We start from the raw sequence: 20,291 nt of genomic DNA, 5'->3' as shown, positions 1-20,291 counted from the left end.
TTATCATGAATCGACAAACCTCGGCGGTGACATCTGACCCTTGTCATAAGTTCATGCACAACCTAGAAGGTAGCCATTAAAAATAGATCAAACGCTGCACACTAATGGGTGACTGGGGCGTGTGCATTTGCATGTGTGTGAATTAGTGAGTACACAAGCTATTTAAGCAGCAGAACTGACACATCAGGGAATCAAGGGCAGAATCGCACTTTGATCCCATAACAGCACCTCATTACTCACCTCTCTGTCTGCACTGGATCCAAAACAACGTTTACCGACGCTGTACTCTTTAAAGAGGCTGAGCCTCATTCCTCAGGTGAAAGCTGTGTAACACTGCTGTAAGAGGTGAGTAAAAAGAGTGGGTCAGCTGCCACGGAGAGTCGGATAATTAAGCCCAATCTTTCCCTGCTAAGGCATTAAACCCTGAACCCTCATGGACCGAACTGACGTCACCTGGAAGTGCAAGAGGCTGTAAGGGCTCGATATGGTATAAATATGAATGGGATAGTATTCATAGACTATCTGGACGATGCCAAAACATGTTTAGAATCAAAATCAGGAATCTGACTTGGTGAAACAGCACAGTAAAGTTAAAGTAAATAAGAAGTTAAAAGGATTAAATGTTAAATACTTATACATATACAGTTAAGAATAATAAAAATGTTATGCGCCATTCATTTTCTTGTTCATTTGAATGCCTGGGACAACTAAAGGTACATTTGTTTGGGCAAATATTATCATAACAACAAAATACCTAATAAGAGTTTAATTTAAGAGCTGATATCTAGCCATTTTACATGGTTTTCTTGATAATGATTTTGGTTATTATCAAGAAAACCATGAAAATGGCTAGATATCAGTTCACTTAATTAAACTCTTACGAGCTATTTTTGTTGTTATCATTATATCTGTCCAAACAAATGTACCTGTAGTGCCTGTACCATGCATTACAATGAACAAGAAATTGAAGAAAACAAGGATGGTCTCATATTTTTTTCGATGACTGTATTTGGTATTGTGTGCAAGCTAACAATAATAAATATGCTGCCTGATTCTACATTGTACATACTGCACATACAACCCCTACACCAAAATAGCTTGGGATGTTATTTTATGTAACTTCATATTTCTACTACACTACATTTTGAGGCAAATATTGCACTTATTACTCCACTACATTTAGCTGACAACTTTAGTTACTTTACAGATTGAGATTTTACATAAAAAACATGATCAATTAGACATTTTCCCACTAAACCTCATAAAAGTATATTAAGTAGTTAAAAGGAGCCCTATCTTTACAAAATGAAAATGCTGCTAACATAAATGCATCAGTCCAAATAATGTAATAATATATTTAGAATTTGTACTGGAATGCCAGTGGGTCAATTCAGCATAACAAGTACTTTTACTTTTGACACTTTATGTATATTTTGATGCTGATACTTTTGTACTTTTTCTTAAGTCAGTTTTGAATGGGGTGGTTTTTCCTTGTAGTGGAGGAATTTCACAGTGTGGTATTAGTAGTTTTACTCAAGTAAGGGATGTGAATACTTTCTCCACCACTGGTTCATATACACTCTGAAATCTGAATTTGACACATGTTAATTTTGTTAAGGTTTTACACAGCATCCCAACTCTTTTGGTTTCAATGTCGTATTGCATGTTTCCTTCTTCAGGGCCAAATTAGGATTTGGTCCCTGATTTAAACGTCTTGCAGCCTCTTGCCTTACGGAGTGGACGAAAAGCAATCGGGAAAATAATCAATTTACTTGTGTCAAAACTGCAGCAATAAGCAAAGTTAAAATAAATGGTGGATGAATTATCTTTAAGTGTGAAATTCAGCCTATGCCTACATTTGTCTGATTTCATGCTTTTCTTATGTACCATTTTAAATCCTTAGTGTTTCTGTTTACATTTTCAACACCCAGGAGCCAGTCCTCCTTGTTTGCTGTTCTTTAAACGCCACAAGGTTATGAATTTTAAGTAATTCCCTCAGCCAAAGTCTGCAGAACTGTGGGCTTACGGAAAGTTTGCAGAAAGGGGTCAAAATGTCAGAGAGCTGCCAAGCGCTTGAAGGTCTGACAGTGGGACAGCCCCACGATCTTTGCTGGGACACGTCTCAGTCCAAGAGTATGGAGATTGGGATTAGGCCAATGGTACTGGTACAATGTCTGTCTAACTGACGTGCACTTGATTACCACTAGGGGGCCACTGTGATCCAAACACTGTGTTCTCACTCTAGCCCATCCAAATTGACTACACTGAGGTGCAAATTGAACAGCAAAATCACCCTCATTACTTGTTATCATGAAGCTGCTGCCAGCTTTAACGGTAATATATCATGAAACACTTGCGAGAACACGTCAGCTGAGAATGATTTTTTCTGGTTTCCTAAATTCAATTTGAGTCTCTTTTTTTATACATTGAAAAAGAAAGAAACATTAAAAATAAAAGACACCACTGCAATTACTTCAATGCAATCAGGTTAAGTAGCCTGATGAGATTTGGCTGTGGCTGTGTCTGTGTGTGTGTGTGTGTGTGTGTGTGTGTGTGTGTATTTGTGTTTAAGCACCTGAAGGAAGAGGCCTTGTAGTCAAGGACAGAGCTGCTTTCTGAGTACGGTGTAGGGTGAAATGACACTAAACAGAGCAGGCTCACTGTGTTTTGATGATACATAGCTGTCTGCTGCTTTCATTTGAGCTCTGGATTGACTGGGAGTCCCTTAGTAATAGTAATTAGCCAAAGCGGAAATAGCTAAATAAAAAAAGCAAACAGGGCCAGCTATACTTTGAAAATTCAACGGCGTTTCAACACAATGCCGATGAGACATCGGGAGTAAACTTATAAAACACCTTTCGAGAGCGGTCCAAATGTTCGTTCACTTTGGGTTTCGGAGAACGCCAGCAGAGTCATCGTCATCTGTGTACTCTAAGGTCGGGGGGGATGAAATGACTCATAGCAGCAGCTCTTGGGTTGGATTGAGTGCCCACAGGCATCATAACAAAACCTGCAATTGAGAGAGGTTGGCACTTACCCACGATTACAATTACAGTGCTCACAGGCTAATGTCTGGCACACAGTGGGAGTGTGCTCAGGCCTTAACATTGAAACGGTGTGGGCATCACACCAAACAACAGCAGAGGAGACACAGGAAGAGACAGCGAGTGGAGTTTCCTCTCTGCGTTCTCCATTTTGTATTCATAGGCAGCAGAAAATCTGCATGTAATTTACCCGCAAACCGTCTGAACCAAGGTAGGAGTGGCAACACAGTTTGTGTGAACCGTTCCCAAAGTAAACAGGTATTATCTGGAGAGGCAGAGAGTAAAGGAGGGGATGATGCATTTCATTCACGCTACTTCATCACTCCAGCCTTTTTTTTTTGCTTTTTCAACCAGAGCAGAATGACAGAAATATAAATAAACAAAAACTAAAAAAAAAAAACCCACAAAGCTACTCTGCTTCACAATAATTGTTGGTAGCACTTCAATAAAACCCCCCAGGGCGCTTTAGTTCTCCAAACATCGCTCTCATTTTTAGTGAAAAAAAAACAAAAACCAAAACACTTTGCCGGAGCATCTGGTGGGATGTTCACAATATGCCAGCCTTGTGAAAACTGTAGGAAATCAAATAGACTCGGCTCCAATCAATTGGCAGCATACGGAAATTGCTGTAGTTAATGAGGTATTTTCAACAACATTTGGAGTTTTTTTAACCACTTTAAAACCAAACTATTTCCAAGTCATACAACTAAGGAGTCTTTTATTTGCTTCAAACACATAAAAGTAACCTGACAAAGAATGTTGAAGGATTCAGGAACATTAGAAATATACAGTAGTGTGCAAACGTTTTAGGCAGGTGTGAAAAAATGCTGTAAAATAAGAATGCTTTCAAAAATAGAAATGTTAATACTTTATTTTTTATCAATTGACAAAATACAAAGTGAGTGAACAGAAGAAAAATCAACTCTTTGCCTTCAAACCAGCATCAATTCTTCTAGGTTTTTTCCCCACACCTGCCTAAGACTTTTGTACAGTCCTGTACATAAACAGCTTTCTCTTTTTCAGTAGTGATCCAGTATAAACAAAACTTAATCTGGGAACAAGACCACCAATAGATGTTGACCTCCAAGTTTACCTCACACGTAACAACACAACCCTGTCCATGCTTTGACAACCAACATTATTTCTACAAAGTGTCATGCTATCTTGTCAGGAAGTGTGGCATAATGTGCATAATGTGGCATTTTGGAGAGTTTTTTGACTGTTTATCTAAAGATATCCAGTGGTCAAAATTGGTTAAATTAAAAAGCACCAAATCTGCAAAACAAATTATTTCAACCCAAAAATTGCTGCAACAACTTATGACACATAATTGATCATGGCAATAACCATTGTATACTTCCATCACAATGTTTGCAAATCTTTTATACTTTATACTCAGGAAAACTAAATGTTTATCACAGATTTATGACTACAAAAACCTGACAAACAGCACTGAGATGCAGCTCAAATAAATCATCAGACTCTTTCCTATCAGATGATGTATACTTCTACAGTCATGGAAAAAATTATTAGACTATGGTTTTCTTCAATTTCTTGTTCATTTTAATGCCTGGTAGAAATAAAGTACATTTGGACAAATATAATTATGTATGAAATGAACAAGAAATTGAAGAAAACAAGGGTGGTCTAATAATTTTTCCATGACTGTATGTGTTATACACTGAGCTTTTATCTAGTCTTCAAGATCGCGTCTCAAAAATTGTTCTCTATCTGGCCCACAAATTATCACGATACCTACCTACTGTACAATAAAAATAAATGAATTGCTAGCAAATATATTTTTCTGCTTCCTCACATTTACCCTAAATGTCTTTAAATGCTGATTGTTTGGTTTGCATAAAACATTTAGTCACTGCCTCACAACTTGTTTTATATTCTCTTCATTGTCCCTCACGACATGTGAAAGCTCATCAACATATCTAATGTCCCATATTGTAAAAAGTGTGATAATACAGGTGTATTTTAACAGACAGTATGAGAAAAATAATGTGCTTTTAAGCATTAAGGCATGCAAAAAAGTTCTAGTAGAAATCTAGTATGAAACTGAAAGCGACTAATATTTCAACTTTAACGAACTACAGTTTCCCTTTGCATGCTGCACTTTCTTGCCCTAAAACAGTGATTTAAGTTGGTATAACTTGGAAATATAAATTATTGACATTTAGGGCAATAATGTAAGTTAGCACAACAAAGCAAACCAGTTGTATGCTCCAAAACAAGTTGGTGAGTTGTTGTTACTTATTTCTTTACGTTGGGGTTCAAAACAAGGAACAATAGTTCTCAGTAGCCGTGAGTGTATCAATGCTAACTCAAAATTGTGGTCGCAACATTAGCTGACATTTCATAGCGGCGTTACAATCATGCCAATTCAGCACATTACAGAAGTTAGCAGAAGTAAGGATTAAAAGTTATTACAATGTAAAATTATAAGTTCGTACAACTTACAGTTGAGTTGACAAAAATCTGAATTCAGAGTTGAGCAAACTCAAAAGCAAAATTTAAGAATATTTAGTTCAATTGTCCAACTTAAAATTTTATCGAAGTTTATTGCCTTGAAATTTTGAGTTCACCCATTTTTTCTTTTTTTGCAGTGTGTCAGTTATCCCCAGTACTGCCCACCACTATAACCAGCAAGTATCTGTAACACAGAGCATGAATGCATTTGGTGGAAGAAGTTGGAAAAAGCAAAACAAACAAGAAAATGAGATGACAGATGTGTTTCCACTTTCTGCTTGGAAACAACTGTAAATATTGCTGTGGACAAAGCCAAAATCCACTGGCTGCTACCCAACACATTCAACCGCATAGCAAAAAAGTTTGCTAATACTGTTGCTGGTTTTTCATAGCTGTCTTAAAGAATAGTATCCTAGGAGTATGAGAAAGCTGCAGTGTCAGTGTATGAAGATGGAGAGTGACAACCGTGGACTAACAAAAGAGCTGGGAACCAGCTACTGCTGTACAGGCCAGGTCATGTGGAAAATAACAATGAAAAAAATATAAATAATTCAGAAATCTGGCTGCTTTCACCACTGAATGCAAATAAATGTTGTTGTTTTTTTCCCAAAAGCTCTTCTTGAACATGAACTTCTGCTCTATTGCTTCTATATAAAAACAATTTTTAAGAGCAAAAACAATTAGGAAATAGCAACATAAATTTCTTCTCATGCCCCAATTTGCCTCTCTTAACCTCCTCCAACAAAACCACATTCCAATATGACAACAGCCAATTTCCTGTTGTCCTCCCACACACCCCAGCTTAATTGCAGCCCAGATCCACCCTGCTTAATGTTTCTGGACCTCGTAAGCCAACCCAAAGTCCCCTTTTATAAAGCTTTAATTTGCCGCTGATTGCTGTCAGTGCCTGCTGGGCTCTGTAGGCTTTGGCCTTCATTAAGAGGCCTGAGTCATACAATTGACGATATGAGCCTGTGTGCAGGCTGTTCAGACATCCAACATCCCGCTGAAAGAGAGATAAGTATTTATTTGATGTGTTGCTCTATTCTTCTCTGCCCCAGTCTGTTTTGTTTTTGTTCAATTCTTCCGAAAAGGCGTAGGCTGCAAGTGTCAAGTGAAATGTCGCAGCAACAAAATCCCCTGACAGCATGTTGTGTGTTTGTCTCATACCAAATGGTGGTTTTGTGCTCTGCCTCATTCCATGGGCAATAATTCTTGATAAAGAATGATTCACTGCCACGCTGATGACATCTTTGCTTGATGCCCTGCAATCCGCTGTGCAGTGGCTGGCAGACCCTGTTCATTACTTTCCCCTGTGCAAAGTCTCTATGGAGGCAATATGTAAGTGTGTTCCCATTCTGCATACGTTCATGCGTAAAACAGATACAGAGCACCAAAGAGACGAATCTCTACTGTATGTTGGTACTTCATCAGTTCTGGGAGGATATCCAAACAAGAATACATTTAACAAGTATGTGGACATTAAAACAAATCTTTCATAGCAGCTGAGATAGAAACTTTTCCTCTTTATTGAGTGCAATGTCTGCTCAAAATATGGCAGGCCGATTACTTTGCCTCCAGTATAACTGCTCATTCAAACAACTCCACACTCATAAGAAAAATGTAAATTCCGAAGTTACATAACTGATGCTTAAAATGCTTTAGTTTGCAATAATGTAACAGTCTTTTCCTTCTCCTGTACATGTATTGTAGTCAATAGATGTCCCCTCTCAATACAGTACACAGTGTACACATAATGAACTATTAATGAATATGTCCTGATGAGCTCGAGAGCTTGTACTCGAGGCTCAGAAGAGAAAATCGAAGGACAAACATACATACACAAAAGAAACTCCTCCAATTTTAGTGAGATTACTTAAAATATTTGTCCTATCCGTACCATGAATAAAACATTCATATTTAACAATTCATGCTGTTTTTTAACTCTGGGGCAAGTCCAAGTCAAGTATTAAGTCTTATGAGGAAATTGCAGGTCAAGACTGAGGGCCTAATGCTGACCATTTCACATCATGACATTAAACTCTGAAAAGTGTTTTTTTTCTCTACATGATTGAGACAAAATCCTTTCAGTGCATTGCTCTAATAATTAAGTATTCAAGGCGTATGGCAATGCAAGACCTGCATATAACTGTCTTGAATATTTCTCATTGATCAATAGGTTTGCGAAGTCAAAGATTTCTTGCTTTTAAATCAAACCTCTAGAGAGACAAGTTTCAAGTTTCACGGCAGTCAAGTCCAAGTCAAGGCCTCAGTCCCAGTTATTGTGAGATCTATCAGTCATGTCTTAGTCTGTAATACAGACATGTTGCATTTATTTATTCATCCTCAAGTCCAGAAATTCAGCATCAGATGGTGATGCATGGGAGATTCTGCAGCACGTTGTGCTGTATGTACATACGTGGGCGATGCAGAGTGGGACAGAGTGGTTTGCCTGCAGCATGGATGGGCTTTTTTTTTTTAAAAGTCAAGCTACCCTGTCCTCTCTCACTTCGAGATACCACTTCATGTCTCATGTGTAAAACATGCTAATGGACCATAATGCAGCTAATGGGCAGCATTAACCACACTGTTATAGACACTTAAATTAACATTATGGCAACACATAAAAATGCACTGGCTTCAAGCCCTATACAGCACAATGCCGCTGAAAAAACCTTAACTATCTGGAAGCAAAAATTATTACAGAATGTTTTGGGCAGCAGGTGAGAATTGTTGTTTCTTATACTTCTAATTTTCACAATTTTGCCTAAATGGGCAAATCCAACCACAACTACTTTTGTTCAAATGTACGGTAGGTGGATACAATTGCTCTTTCTCAGTGAATGTATATTCTAAGCTCAGATTTCTCTTTAATGTGTTAAATGATTGTCTAGATGCTAAATGATTGTGTATTGTCCCTGACAAATAAAATAATATGAGCATTCACTTGACAAGATAACTTAAAAATATATTTTATTTCAAAGAGATAATGAGGAAATGTTTACATATCTCTTCAAGTTAAATGAAAGCAACAGGCTACTAGATAAGGAAATGTATGTAAAAGGAGACATTTTTTGGGGGTAAAAGCATGTAGAAAGCCCCAGGAATTTTAGGGAGAAAGGACAGTCAGATAACTTGCTCATCATAAACTTTGTTCAGTATCCATTATTCCTTTTTTAAAGCATGTTCGGGACAATCTTGCCTTTATGTGACTGTTCGAAAGAAAACAAATGTCTAAAGAGAGATATGAACGAGAAAGTATGAAATGCAACAAAAGTCCCAATGTAGCCCAAAACTAAACACTGCACGTCTATTTGTAAAAATATACCATTACATTGAATTATACTGTTAATATGATCCACTAATGCTCTTGGTCTTCCATCTCTTGCATCTGATATAATAATGATGCGAGTATAATATCACACACAGCATGGTGTTGGACTGGAGGTCCTTACCTTGCAGAGCCTCCTTGGCTCGGTCCAGCTCCTGCTCCTTCTGGGCCAGCTGCACGCGGAGCTCGGTGGCGGAGAGCACGTCGGCGGAGCAGCCTCCCTGGGTCTCCTCCAGGTCCTTACTCAACATGTCCTTCATCTGCCGCAGCAGGTGCACCTCCTCCTGGAGCTGGGCCACCTCCTCACGCAGCAGGACTGCAACAAACAGAGACAAAATTGAGCTTAAGCTGACATAAAAACAGAACCCAATTTTTTTTTGTGAAAAAAAATGTGTGTGGTTTTGGATAAGGCTTATATGCATACTGGAATCCAATCTCACAGAGGTGTGTGAGCTTCGGATAGCTACACCACTACAGAGATGTCTGAAATACAAAAAAGTCTATTAAACATCACCGTAGGAGGTTATGATTTCATTTGTAATTGAGATAACTGCGTAGCCAAATTACTGTGGGTAATAAGCATCACAGGGGTGGGTGGGGTCCAGTAGATGAGTAGAGAAAAGGCATTGATGTTATAATGAATTTTATGTTAGCTGCTGCCCGTTGAACCTGCCCCATGTTGGCAGGAATTATGAGAAAAGGAGAGAGGTGTATCCATTTAATATACAGTGACTGGTGCTTTAAAAAGCTCCTCCCTGGCGTTGTCACAAAGGCGCAAAGGATAAAATGAAAACAGCAGCAAAGAGAAATAGATTTTTCCTCACGATTTGACTCACTGAAAATGTTTCAAAGTGCTTTTAAAGGATCGGCAGCAAAGAAAGACTTCACTGGATTTTAAAACAAGCCACAACAGGCAAATGTCACATATCAAGTTCACACATCGAAACTGAAAAAAGAATATTTAATCTAAAAATATGTCTTTTTTTTTGGTTGCATACTGAATGTGCCTGTCTAGGTGGAGCATATGGAGCATAATTCATATAAGGATGAGTAGAGTCATTCTGCTCAATTTCATGCATCCTCAGGGCAGGGGGTTGGAGGGGTGGGGTGAGGAAAACCGCTCAGCCCCATCTCGCATGGCTCTGCTATCAAGTGCCTCCCATAAATCACACTTCACACACCCACATCCTGGCTCCAATATTACTGTCGGAAAAAATAAAATCAATCAGAGATGAATGTGAGAAGTGAGAATAGGTGACTGACTATGCCAAAATACAGAGAGAGGTACTGGCAAATTCAAGACAGAATACAGATTGCGCTTTGGATTTTTTTGTAAAGGGTAGAATGATTATCTTGCAGTATAAAAAAATGTAAAGTGAGGATCAACATACAGAGCCAGAAGTGGATTTCCAGCAGCGTTGCTTTGCATTCTGCAGAGCATCAGTGGAATAATCCTCTCACACAGTTTACCCACATTGCCCATTTAATACTGCGTGGTATCCTTTGCAATTATTGCACCATCAGTGAGATTAAGAAGTCTGTTAATGATTATTTAGAGCATATAAAGCAACTTTACATTTTCACCAAACAATGTCTGGTTATTACAGTCCTGAATTCTTGGCTTGGAATTTAGCAAAGCCTCTTTTTCTAAAGTTTGTTACATTTCAGAGAGGATAATAAACTAAGAATGTCTTTGTACAGTGCAACTGGTTCTCTGTGCATTTGACAGCAAAGGTTTTTAAATCTTGAGTCTTTTAATTGCAGCCTGGACTATGTAAAGTAAGCATTCTTTTATGCTAAAGTTGAACCACTAGTTGAGTTGTCAGAAGTATTGATACTTAGATATGTTTTCGACAACAATTCTTTAAAAAGACAATCTACTTTAATGATACATTTAATTGTATTAAAAGTACCTAAGCTATTAAAAAATAGCCAGCAACTCGCTGTTTATTGCTATCAACATTATAACAGTTGTGTAGAGGCTCTACGTGTTCAGTGACTTTTTTTGTACAAGAACTGTGTGCAGAAAGGTGCAAAACAACTACATTTTGTTTGTCTAGAACTTTTATTTCTTTTTGCTGTGGTATCAAATGAGGTATCGATGGTGTCAAAGTTTGAAATACTTTTTTGCGTAAAACCCAAACCCCTAGTCTTGGATGGGTCACATTGGAAACAATCTGTACAAACTAACTCTGAACAGTGTTCCAGAAAAAGCCGACAGCTGACAGACTTGTCAAAAGCATTACATTTGCCCACAGTTTCTGTGTTTCACTTTCAAATATTGGTCAGTTGACAAGATGATTGTATACTAGACCACAGATGATTATTTTCTATGGAAATAAGGCATTAGTCTGTCATCTACAGGGATTGTTTGTGTGATTTTCTTCAGAAAAAGAATGCAAACACAATACCTTACAATTTAATAATATACAGTGGTGGAATGAAAATAAGTACATTTACTAAAGTACTGTACTTAAGTACAATTTTGAGTTGGTTGTACTTTTATTGAGCATTTAAATTTTATGTAACTCTATACTTCTACTCCACTACATTTAGCCCACAGCTTAAGTTACTTTTCACATCAAGATTTAACTTGAAAAACATGATACATTTAAAGTGTTTTTTTTTATTTTTAATTAAACCTCATAACAGTATATTAAGTATTTAATAATATATAATATTTACAAAATTAAAACACTGCTTACATAAATGCATCAATAATAATAATCCAATAAAAAATTTGGAATATATAAACAATCTGAGTGGGTCCATTCTGCATAACAAGTGCTTTTACTTTTGATGCTTTAAGTACATTTTGATACTTTTACTTAAGTAAGTTTTGCATGCAGGACTTTTATTTGTAGTGCTGATAATTAATAATATAATATAAAATACTACAATAAAGGACTATTTTACAATGGGATCCAACCAGACAGCCAGATGTAAAAAGTGGCCAATGGTCCCTCCCTCCTACTTTTGTGGCCCTTGCTTGGGCCACACGTTGGTAAATATGGCACCTCATGTGTGCACGATAAGCTTCACAAAGTGTTTCCATTTTTCTGTGTGTTTCCTTGAATGTGTCACCTGTGACAGATTTATTGTTGTTGCATGATGTTGACTGTCGCCTGCGTGAATGACACATGTATCTTTAATCCTGAGGTCCGACCATGACATCGCGGTTCATCCCTCACTCCTCTAACAGCGCACCGGGTGTTACACTCCCATCTTCCCCTCCTGCACCCACAGCGGTGATTGATACATAAGGGCAGAAGAGACAGCTCAACACTACTACAAACTGCAACAACAAACTATAATGGAGGATATGTGGTGTACGATGCCTTGCTCTGATGCATTTTTAGCACCACATGGATCACTTTAGCTCTCACCTTTCCTCCCCTGGAGGAAGGTGAGGAACTAAAACGAAGCTTTAAGATCATTTCACTGCTTGTACGACGTGCACCTGCTTCCCAGGGCTTTTGAGTCCTTTAATTTGTGTTCACTGACTAAACGTAAATGGCTGAGGATAAGGGCTGCCCGCTAAATAACGAAAATGAAATGTAAAAGGGGTTATTAGGAGAAGGGTCGGGAGAAAAACGTTGGCGAGCGGAGTGTCATTACACAGAGGTATACTTAATGGCCCCCATAATAGAACCACATTTTACGGAGCAAGTCAAGCAGCAACACCATTATTGGCAAACCAAAGAGCTGGCCCATTCTGGAAACCACCGACCGCAACATACAGTTCATTGGTGTTTAAAAATCCTATAATAGTCACAGACCCGATTTGATTACGTATTCATTAAGTTTGCATGTATTGATTCTGCAATGGCTGCAAAACAGGGAGTCATAAATAAAGGACAAGGACACTGAAAATATGTTTTTTTTTTTAAATCTTTAACAGACATCCCATAAATACTGCCCAACAATTATGGTTTACATGGCAGTCACTCCCTTATACAATTAAGTTGCTTCTTTGATAAATGGGGCTTTATATGTTGCGGATGAAGTCAGCAGTACAAATCTTTGAATGCAAAATAAAGAGACATTGATTTAAAACCTCCCACAGTAACTTGTAATAACCACAACTTCACCACAAAAACATTTCACCCAGCTGTGAGATTGATCACTGGAGAAGGAAAGATAATGAAACCAAACATAATGATATAAAAATTGATTTCACCGCAGCAACACAGACAGGAAACTTCACTTGTTATTGCAAACTGCTAAGGTGTAATTTTACACTTCCTGCAGTTTATCACAGTGGGACATGGCAAACTAATCGTAAAAGACAGGGAACATGGTAAATTGGCCGCTTGGAGGTAGATGTCTGTTAACTATTCATGGTCCAAACTAAACAAAGAGAAGAAAGCATGTAGTTATCATGCAACATGGAGCTTACACCAACATCCAGATTATAAAAGATTCTCAATAACTTCTTCACAGCCTTGGTCTCGAAATGAAGGTCCCGAATTGTAAAAAGTGATTTCTGATTAATAAAAAGCAGGTCTAGGTGCTTTATAAATACTGTAAAATGTCAAAACACAATTCAGAGACAAATGCACATACATCTATTCAGAACCTGTGGCTTTAAACAAGCCAACAGGACATCTGTAAGGTTGCGATGTCATAACTATACTATATATTGTTGGAAAGTTTCACTACAGTGCAGTTACAGTCATTCCCCAGCTGCAATGATGGTGCAGAAAGGAGAAAGACCCAGAAACACTGACCAATCAGAACAGACTGGGCTTTTTCAGACTGGAGGTTTAAAGACAGGCACTTAAATGGAGCATTTCAGATGGATGGTGAATACAGGTAAATTCAGTCAGACAGTATGAGAAAAAATTATGAGTTTTTTTGAACAATAAAGCAAATGAACATGTTCTTGTAGAAACCTAAAATATGTAAAGTATGAATCTGAGAATGAGACCCTTTTAAGCTTTCAGCATCATCCACCTTGCACTCATATCCTCAGAAACTGCATAAATATTATTCTGCAATATTTTTGTATATATTTTTTAAACTTTATATGGCTATGTGTAACACCACAGCACTTTTGGAATGACTTGTATGATACAATTGTATGAGGGTTATTTTTACCTGGTATCTTACTGGTCTTAATCTCCTATTTGACAATAGGATAAATAACATAATTACCTGCATGTGTGATGTAGAGACTATATTACAGACAAGCATATTCAGTCTCACCTTTTCACGGATTATAATGAAACACTTGGCGCCTCAGTTTTATGTCACAACACTAAATAAGACAACCAGGAGGGCTACAGTGAAAAATGACCTGTTTAAATTTGTACACTTTACCAGCAAAAGGACCCTCAACATCTCTGAAAAAGAAATGCAAAATGAACTGTCTAAGTATGCCAGAGTAGTTATTAGCAAAGTGTGCGAGCTGGAAACAGATATGTTATTGTCTTCTCCAGCTTTGTGCAGGCAAGCACAGTGCTGGAGCTCTCCAGATAAGACAGTCAGAGGTCGGGGGGAGGGAGGAGTGAAGGGGAGCGAAGACAGCCACCTATTTTTCAATGTCCGCATCGTCTCTAGGTTGGCAAAAAGCATGCACTATAGGCTCTGCATTACAAATGACAGTCAGAGTGGGAGCTTCCTGATAAGTGCAATCTCTCCTGCTCTCCCCTCCAGGACTGTGCAGCTCATTCCCGTGGAGGGTCCTCTGTGCATGTTTGTGTCAGGGAAAAGTGTGCAGCTCATGATTTAGTATGCTCATGTATATGCAAATTAACATAATAATCTTGTTACTTGTTCCAGGTATTACATTTTTTGTCTTTTTACTTTTTAAATATTGTGCAAATAAGCAAACACATTATAGCTAATTGTGTTATATTAAAGATAGACCTTGGGTCATTTCCTAAATCAAGTGATGTGATTTCACCACGGCCACCACAGTAAAATGTTGCACACCCCAACCAAGGCTGCTGTTTTTAACTTCTCTCCTGCACGAATGTCAACAAAAAACCTTCCCGCCTTAATTACTTCTCTTCCAGAACAGAAAAAAAAGAGATGACAAATACAGAGAGAGATGTTTTTGTCGGTGTGTAGGACTGCGAGCACACAGAAAGTTTGACAACACAGGGTTGTGTTATAGTTTGCAGCCGGTGTGACTCTGTTGCCATCACAACCTTGGTACTGGTAGGGATGAGAGGATGTATCAGGGTCGGATGTTTGCTGACTCTGTGCTGTTAGCTCAGCCTTCAACACCACCTGTTCCCCACTGGCTGACAGAGGCAACACAATTTCTGCTCCTGAATGACAGCAACCGCATAAGTCTGACACACAGTCTGACACACAGTTAAAAATATTACCTGATAGGAAATATCCCGTAGTACAGTGTGGGTTTTATTTTAGTCGATTTTTGTAGCTTTGCGAAAACACAAGTAGCCAAGTGATCAAACAGGTTGTAAACGCGCCAATAGTTTGATCTCATTAACTAAAGTAGAGATGCTAGGCTTTGGGTATTGGCAGAAACAGAGCACCGATCTGATGCCAATGCTTAATCAATGAGCTGTATGACTCATTGTGCGGAAGTGACTGGGATCATTATTTTATGTATAAGAAAACATTGCTTTCTTTACTCTGTCGAACAAAGTGTAATAAATACATCAGTCTCAATAGCCGTGTTTCCACTAGGGGGAAAAGTGGCCACCGAGAAAGTCTCAGGCGAAACCCTCTCAATAGTCCGCTCACTCTGCGTGTCTCCATTACAAGTTAGCCCCTAGAGGGATTTATGAGACTCCGGAGGTGACGTTACCGTAATCGCTTAGTGACAGTTTCGACCGTGACGTCACATACGCGAGGGATTAAACACGGGAGACTTAACTGTTGCCGACATCGCTAACTGTGCACAACTTCAGCAGCTGATCATAAAGAAAGCAGCATGGCTAATTATGCACAGCGTCTCCGCTGATCATAAACATAGTGATCGTTTGAATGACGACTGACGCTATGTCAGCCTATTATATAGGAGGAGGGTCCCATCCCCTCCAGACATAGACATCACCCTTGACAGCCATTGAGGGCTGACGTAATGTTATTAAGCGTCTGACGAGGTCACGCAGGAGGCGTTCTCCATAGTGAGACATGAAACGAATGCTATGAAAGAGAACCAGCATTCCTAACTGTGCACAGAGTGTCCGGTGCTTGTTGTAAACAAACAGAGATCGCTAAGTGAACACCTCCTGTAGCAGCAGCACATACACACTGTACTGCTACAGAGCTGTTTGCTTGTCCAAGCAAATGTACCTTTAGTTGTACTAGGCATTAAAATGAACAAGAAATTGAAGAAAACAATGGTCTAATATTTTTTTCCATCACTGTATAAAGGCCCAATTCACTCTTTTAGCTCTGTTTTTGGTCTCCACCAACTCCTGAGGGAAATACCGTCTCCCTGTCATTTGGTGTTTTTTTAGCTGAAAACAGCTACTTATGACAGCGACGACAATGTGAGAGCAATCAGCAGTAAGTAACAGTAACAGGAGATAAACACCTTACTAATTACTTACCTTAAACTCTCTGTGAAGCTCCGTAAAGCTGACAGGAGCTAGAGATTTGGGTGAAAAGTTCATCACCAAGAAGAACTACATCAATAAAGGTATTGCATTGCAGGATTTTTGCTAAAAATAGAACAGTGTTTGCATTTTCTGATCCTAAATACCCAAAATTGTGAACAGGGAGTTTCTTTAAATAGTACAGGCTTAATGTGTTTCTCAGACTGAAGTCTTATGTAACAGTGAAGTGCCACAGGGATTAAACTGAGGCTAATGATGACTGATCTTTGTCTCTGACTCGATTGGGGAAGAAATATGTGCATTCATTGACCCTCCCTCTCTCTCTGCCTGTATGCCGTTCCAATTCCCTAAACAGAATCGCCTCTAGTTATTATGATTCATTGAAACAGTAAATAAAATCTCCATCCCCGGCCACTGATGTAAATGACTGCTTAAATGTGTGTATTTGCATAATAGCGGCCATGCATCAGATGACATGCAGTTGGTACCAGTGAATTATGAATCTGATCAGTGTCATTTCCTATTTGTATGATTTAAGCAAAACAGCTCAAACTGTCTTCCTAAATAATCCTGCAGCCTTTGTGCAACAGCTTCAGTATGTTAGAAACCAGTCATAAAATTGTTCCAAAATATCTGTACTTCTCTGGGGACCCAGAAACTGTCATCCAGCTGACTTACTGGTGTGAAAAAGAGATTAAATATTTGAGAAGAAAACATGCCTTTTAAAAAATTACAAGGCTTTCTTCCTACTGTGTTAACAATGTTTAGAGACCCAGCATTTTACCATTTGTCTTAACAATAATATTTAACAACAATATTTTCTAAATAAGAATATATCTCATTTCACATGGCCTCTCTCTGTCTGTCTCTGTCTCCATGTCACTCTCAGTGTCTCCCACAGACACTTTCGTACTCTACGCTTCTTCCCTTTTCAAGCTCCTTCTTCGGTTGGGTGTTTTGAGAAAAATATCGGGTATCGGTGATTGGATGAGCCATCGGCTTTTAATAACACTACTACTACTACTACTACTACTACTACTAATAATAATAATAATAATAATAATATATTTTATTTTAAAAGCACTTGTCGTTGTTAAAAGCAAGGAGCTTCAGAGTACAACAAGATTAAAATCAAGTCTAAAAGCAAAAAAACAATGATACATTTAAGAAAAGGCTTTTTAAAAGAGAAAGGTTTTTTGGCCTTTCTTAAAAGAGTCTGTTGTTTGTGGAGCCCTCAGGTGGTCTGGGAGGGAATTCCACAGGTGAGGAGCAGCTGAGCAGAAGGCCTGATCACCCATAGTCTGGAATTTGGTCCTGGGGGGCTATAGGTTAACATTGTTTCCAGAGCGGAGGTTATGTGAGGAGGTTTGTGGTGTAAGGAGTTCTTCGAGGTAGGGAAGGGCATTTCCATGGATGCACTGATGGTTTAGTAGAGTTTGTAGTCGATCCTGAATGAAACAGGAAGCTAGTGGAGTGAGTGAAAGATGTTTTTTAGCCCTTTTTTGTCATCATGTGATGCTAATTTAGTGGTCCAACTCTGAAGAACTTGAAGAATGAAGTGAGAGCTGAGCCATGGTCAGACAGCAACGACAGAGACAGAGACAGAGACAGCGGAGGGAAAGCAAGCATTCCACATCTGACTCTGTGAATTTCGGGTTGAGAGTGAAAAGATTTACCAAGAATGTTTACCATGAGTTAACAAGGCAATTAAGCTAGTCTTAGTTTGTTGAAATAAAGAAACTTGAATTCAAAAGGTCTGCGGTGGTATTATTGATAAGGAAAAAAGGAGTAGGAATATCTCCTTTCTTGATATTTCGTGATCTTATTTTGTTAATTTATTAAGCTAAAGGAGCTGAAAGAGTTTGTGGAACGGAGTACACTTGTTGCTTGGCAGGTCCAAGCTGATACTAATCAAAAAATACAACTCAAAAATCTAAATAAAACTTGCCAAAACAGGTTAGTCTTAGTGACAGAGTGTGTCGGAAAATATGCTGGCCCAACACGTAGCTTTTCCCTGCTGTCTCTCTCTCTGTTGCTGGCTAGCCAAGCTCTTGGCTGAAGCAGCTTCTGGGTAAAATGCCACAAACACACACCTGTGTGAATATATCGGCTATCACTGAATGTTTTGGCTGACGGTGTTCGGTTGAAATTTTCACATATCGCCCAACCCTAGTTCCTCCTCTCCTGCTTCTACTAACACAGCAGGAGTTAGAAGCCAAAGTTGCAAAAGGTCCAGCAATCTGTCAGTGAGTCCAGTGGCCACGAGGCAGCTGGAATTGGACTTGGTTGGGACTGTATTGGAGGTCGAAAATTGATAGGGAATGACAGTAAGTGTCTAGAGGGGGGAAATTTTTAGATTGGTTCTCCCTCTTCAGAGTGAGTGAAAGGGAAAGACGGGGTGGGGTTAAATTTTTGCCTGTTACTGGAGACAAAATCAATTAACGGGCCTATTGTTCCCGCAGAATTCTCATTCAGCCAGCTTGCAGAGCACAGGCCCACAGTATAGAGCAGCTACTATATAATGGGTGCACTGCACTGTATGCAGGCTTCTTAACAATGTATAAATAATAGAGCAGGCACACCAACTTCAATATTTATTTCACAAAATAACTATGTGATTTAGACACATTATGTATATGTGCTGCTTCAATTACTGCAATATAATATGCCATCTGACAAAATCTACTCATCCTGAGACGGCACACTGAGCCCAGTGCAACATAATCGATTCCTGTAAACATATATCCTCATGAAGAATGTTATATTTAATGACAATGCTGTAAAGAAGTGCAGCCCTGGCAAGGCTCCAACATAATTTCTCTGGCTGAGATGAATGTGTCTGAACAGTAAAACCTTGTCCACAGAGCATATTGTACCACAGTTGTTCAGGACAAAAGGACAACCCAAATCAGGAATGTGTTAAATAAAAAGGGAATGAAAGAGCAGCCGGGGTCAAGAATTTGAGCAACGAGGGCTTTCATGACGGGAGGCGATGGCCCACATCCTCTTATTTGTTTTGGACTTGGAGACTCAGGCCTTGCTTGAATAATTACATTCACAGAGTCTCTAAAAGCCATTCAGAGAAACCACGCTGTGTTAACAGCTTAAACCTTCTCAGCACTCCTTTTGAATACACTTGCAAATAAATACATTATGGGTTTCGGATGCTCATGCTAGTGTGATTGAGATTTTTCTGAAGATTTTTGAAACCATTCTTCTGTAACCAAAAGTTGTGAATGAAGACAAACAGAGCAAAAACCTTCTCCAGAGATGAGCCAAAGTGCTCAGAGGGCAGCAGTGGAGCTCATCGAACACTTTTCAGCCATGTCACCTTCCTGTCTCCTGTCCAATTCAAAACCTGACCAGTGTTACCTATTTAGTGCTTCAGTACTCTGGTATGATAAATAAACTGCAATGATGTACTTCTTCTATTAATAAGTCTGCAGATTCCAACTTTTTTTATTCTTTCAACTATAACTGACAGCATACACAAACATTTTTTCTTACTTTTACTTTGCGCACAATTTTATGTTCACAATAAAACTTTGCCTATTACATAACTTGTACTGTGCTTCAAGTTACTGGACAAATAAAGCTGAAAATGAGTTTCAGTATATTCCAGGGAGGGGCGTTTGGAAGACACCTGCCAACTCAAGCATCTAACGTTAACTATCAATTAATCGATTAATCGCTTTGTTTTTATACATACTCCAGTATGTATAAAAACAATAAATATAAAACATGCTTACATGGGCAAATATGTGTATATATATATATATATATATATATATATATATATATACACTATATAGTACTATGCAAAAGCCTGTTTTGAAAGCGGACGATTTTATTTTGAATGGACGAAAAGAGACTTCCTGTCGATCGTCAAACTCAAAGTAA

The 20,291-nt window shown here is 38.6% G+C and overlaps 1 protein-coding gene across 2 annotated transcripts in view; it reads right to left on the bottom strand.

Annotated features, from left to right (window-relative positions):
- kazna (kazrin, periplakin interacting protein a) overlaps nt 1–20,291 on the bottom strand; it is a 225,185-nt gene that overhangs the window by 25,818 nt on the left and 179,076 nt on the right. For both annotated transcript variants that reach the window (XM_059332591.1, XM_059332592.1), the window contains exon 5: nt 8,975–9,166. In XM_059332591.1, coding sequence (XP_059188574.1) covers nt 8,975–9,166 — 192 coding nt within the window. The remainder of the gene's footprint in view (nt 1–8,974; nt 9,167–20,291) is intronic.

The sequence above is a fragment of the Centropristis striata genome, chromosome 5, assembly GCF_030273125.1.
Source record: "Centropristis striata isolate RG_2023a ecotype Rhode Island chromosome 5, C.striata_1.0, whole genome shotgun sequence".
In the NCBI taxonomy this organism is placed as follows: domain Eukaryota; kingdom Metazoa; phylum Chordata; class Actinopteri; order Perciformes; family Serranidae; genus Centropristis; species Centropristis striata.
This window is presented reverse-complemented; position numbering and strand designations above follow the sequence as displayed.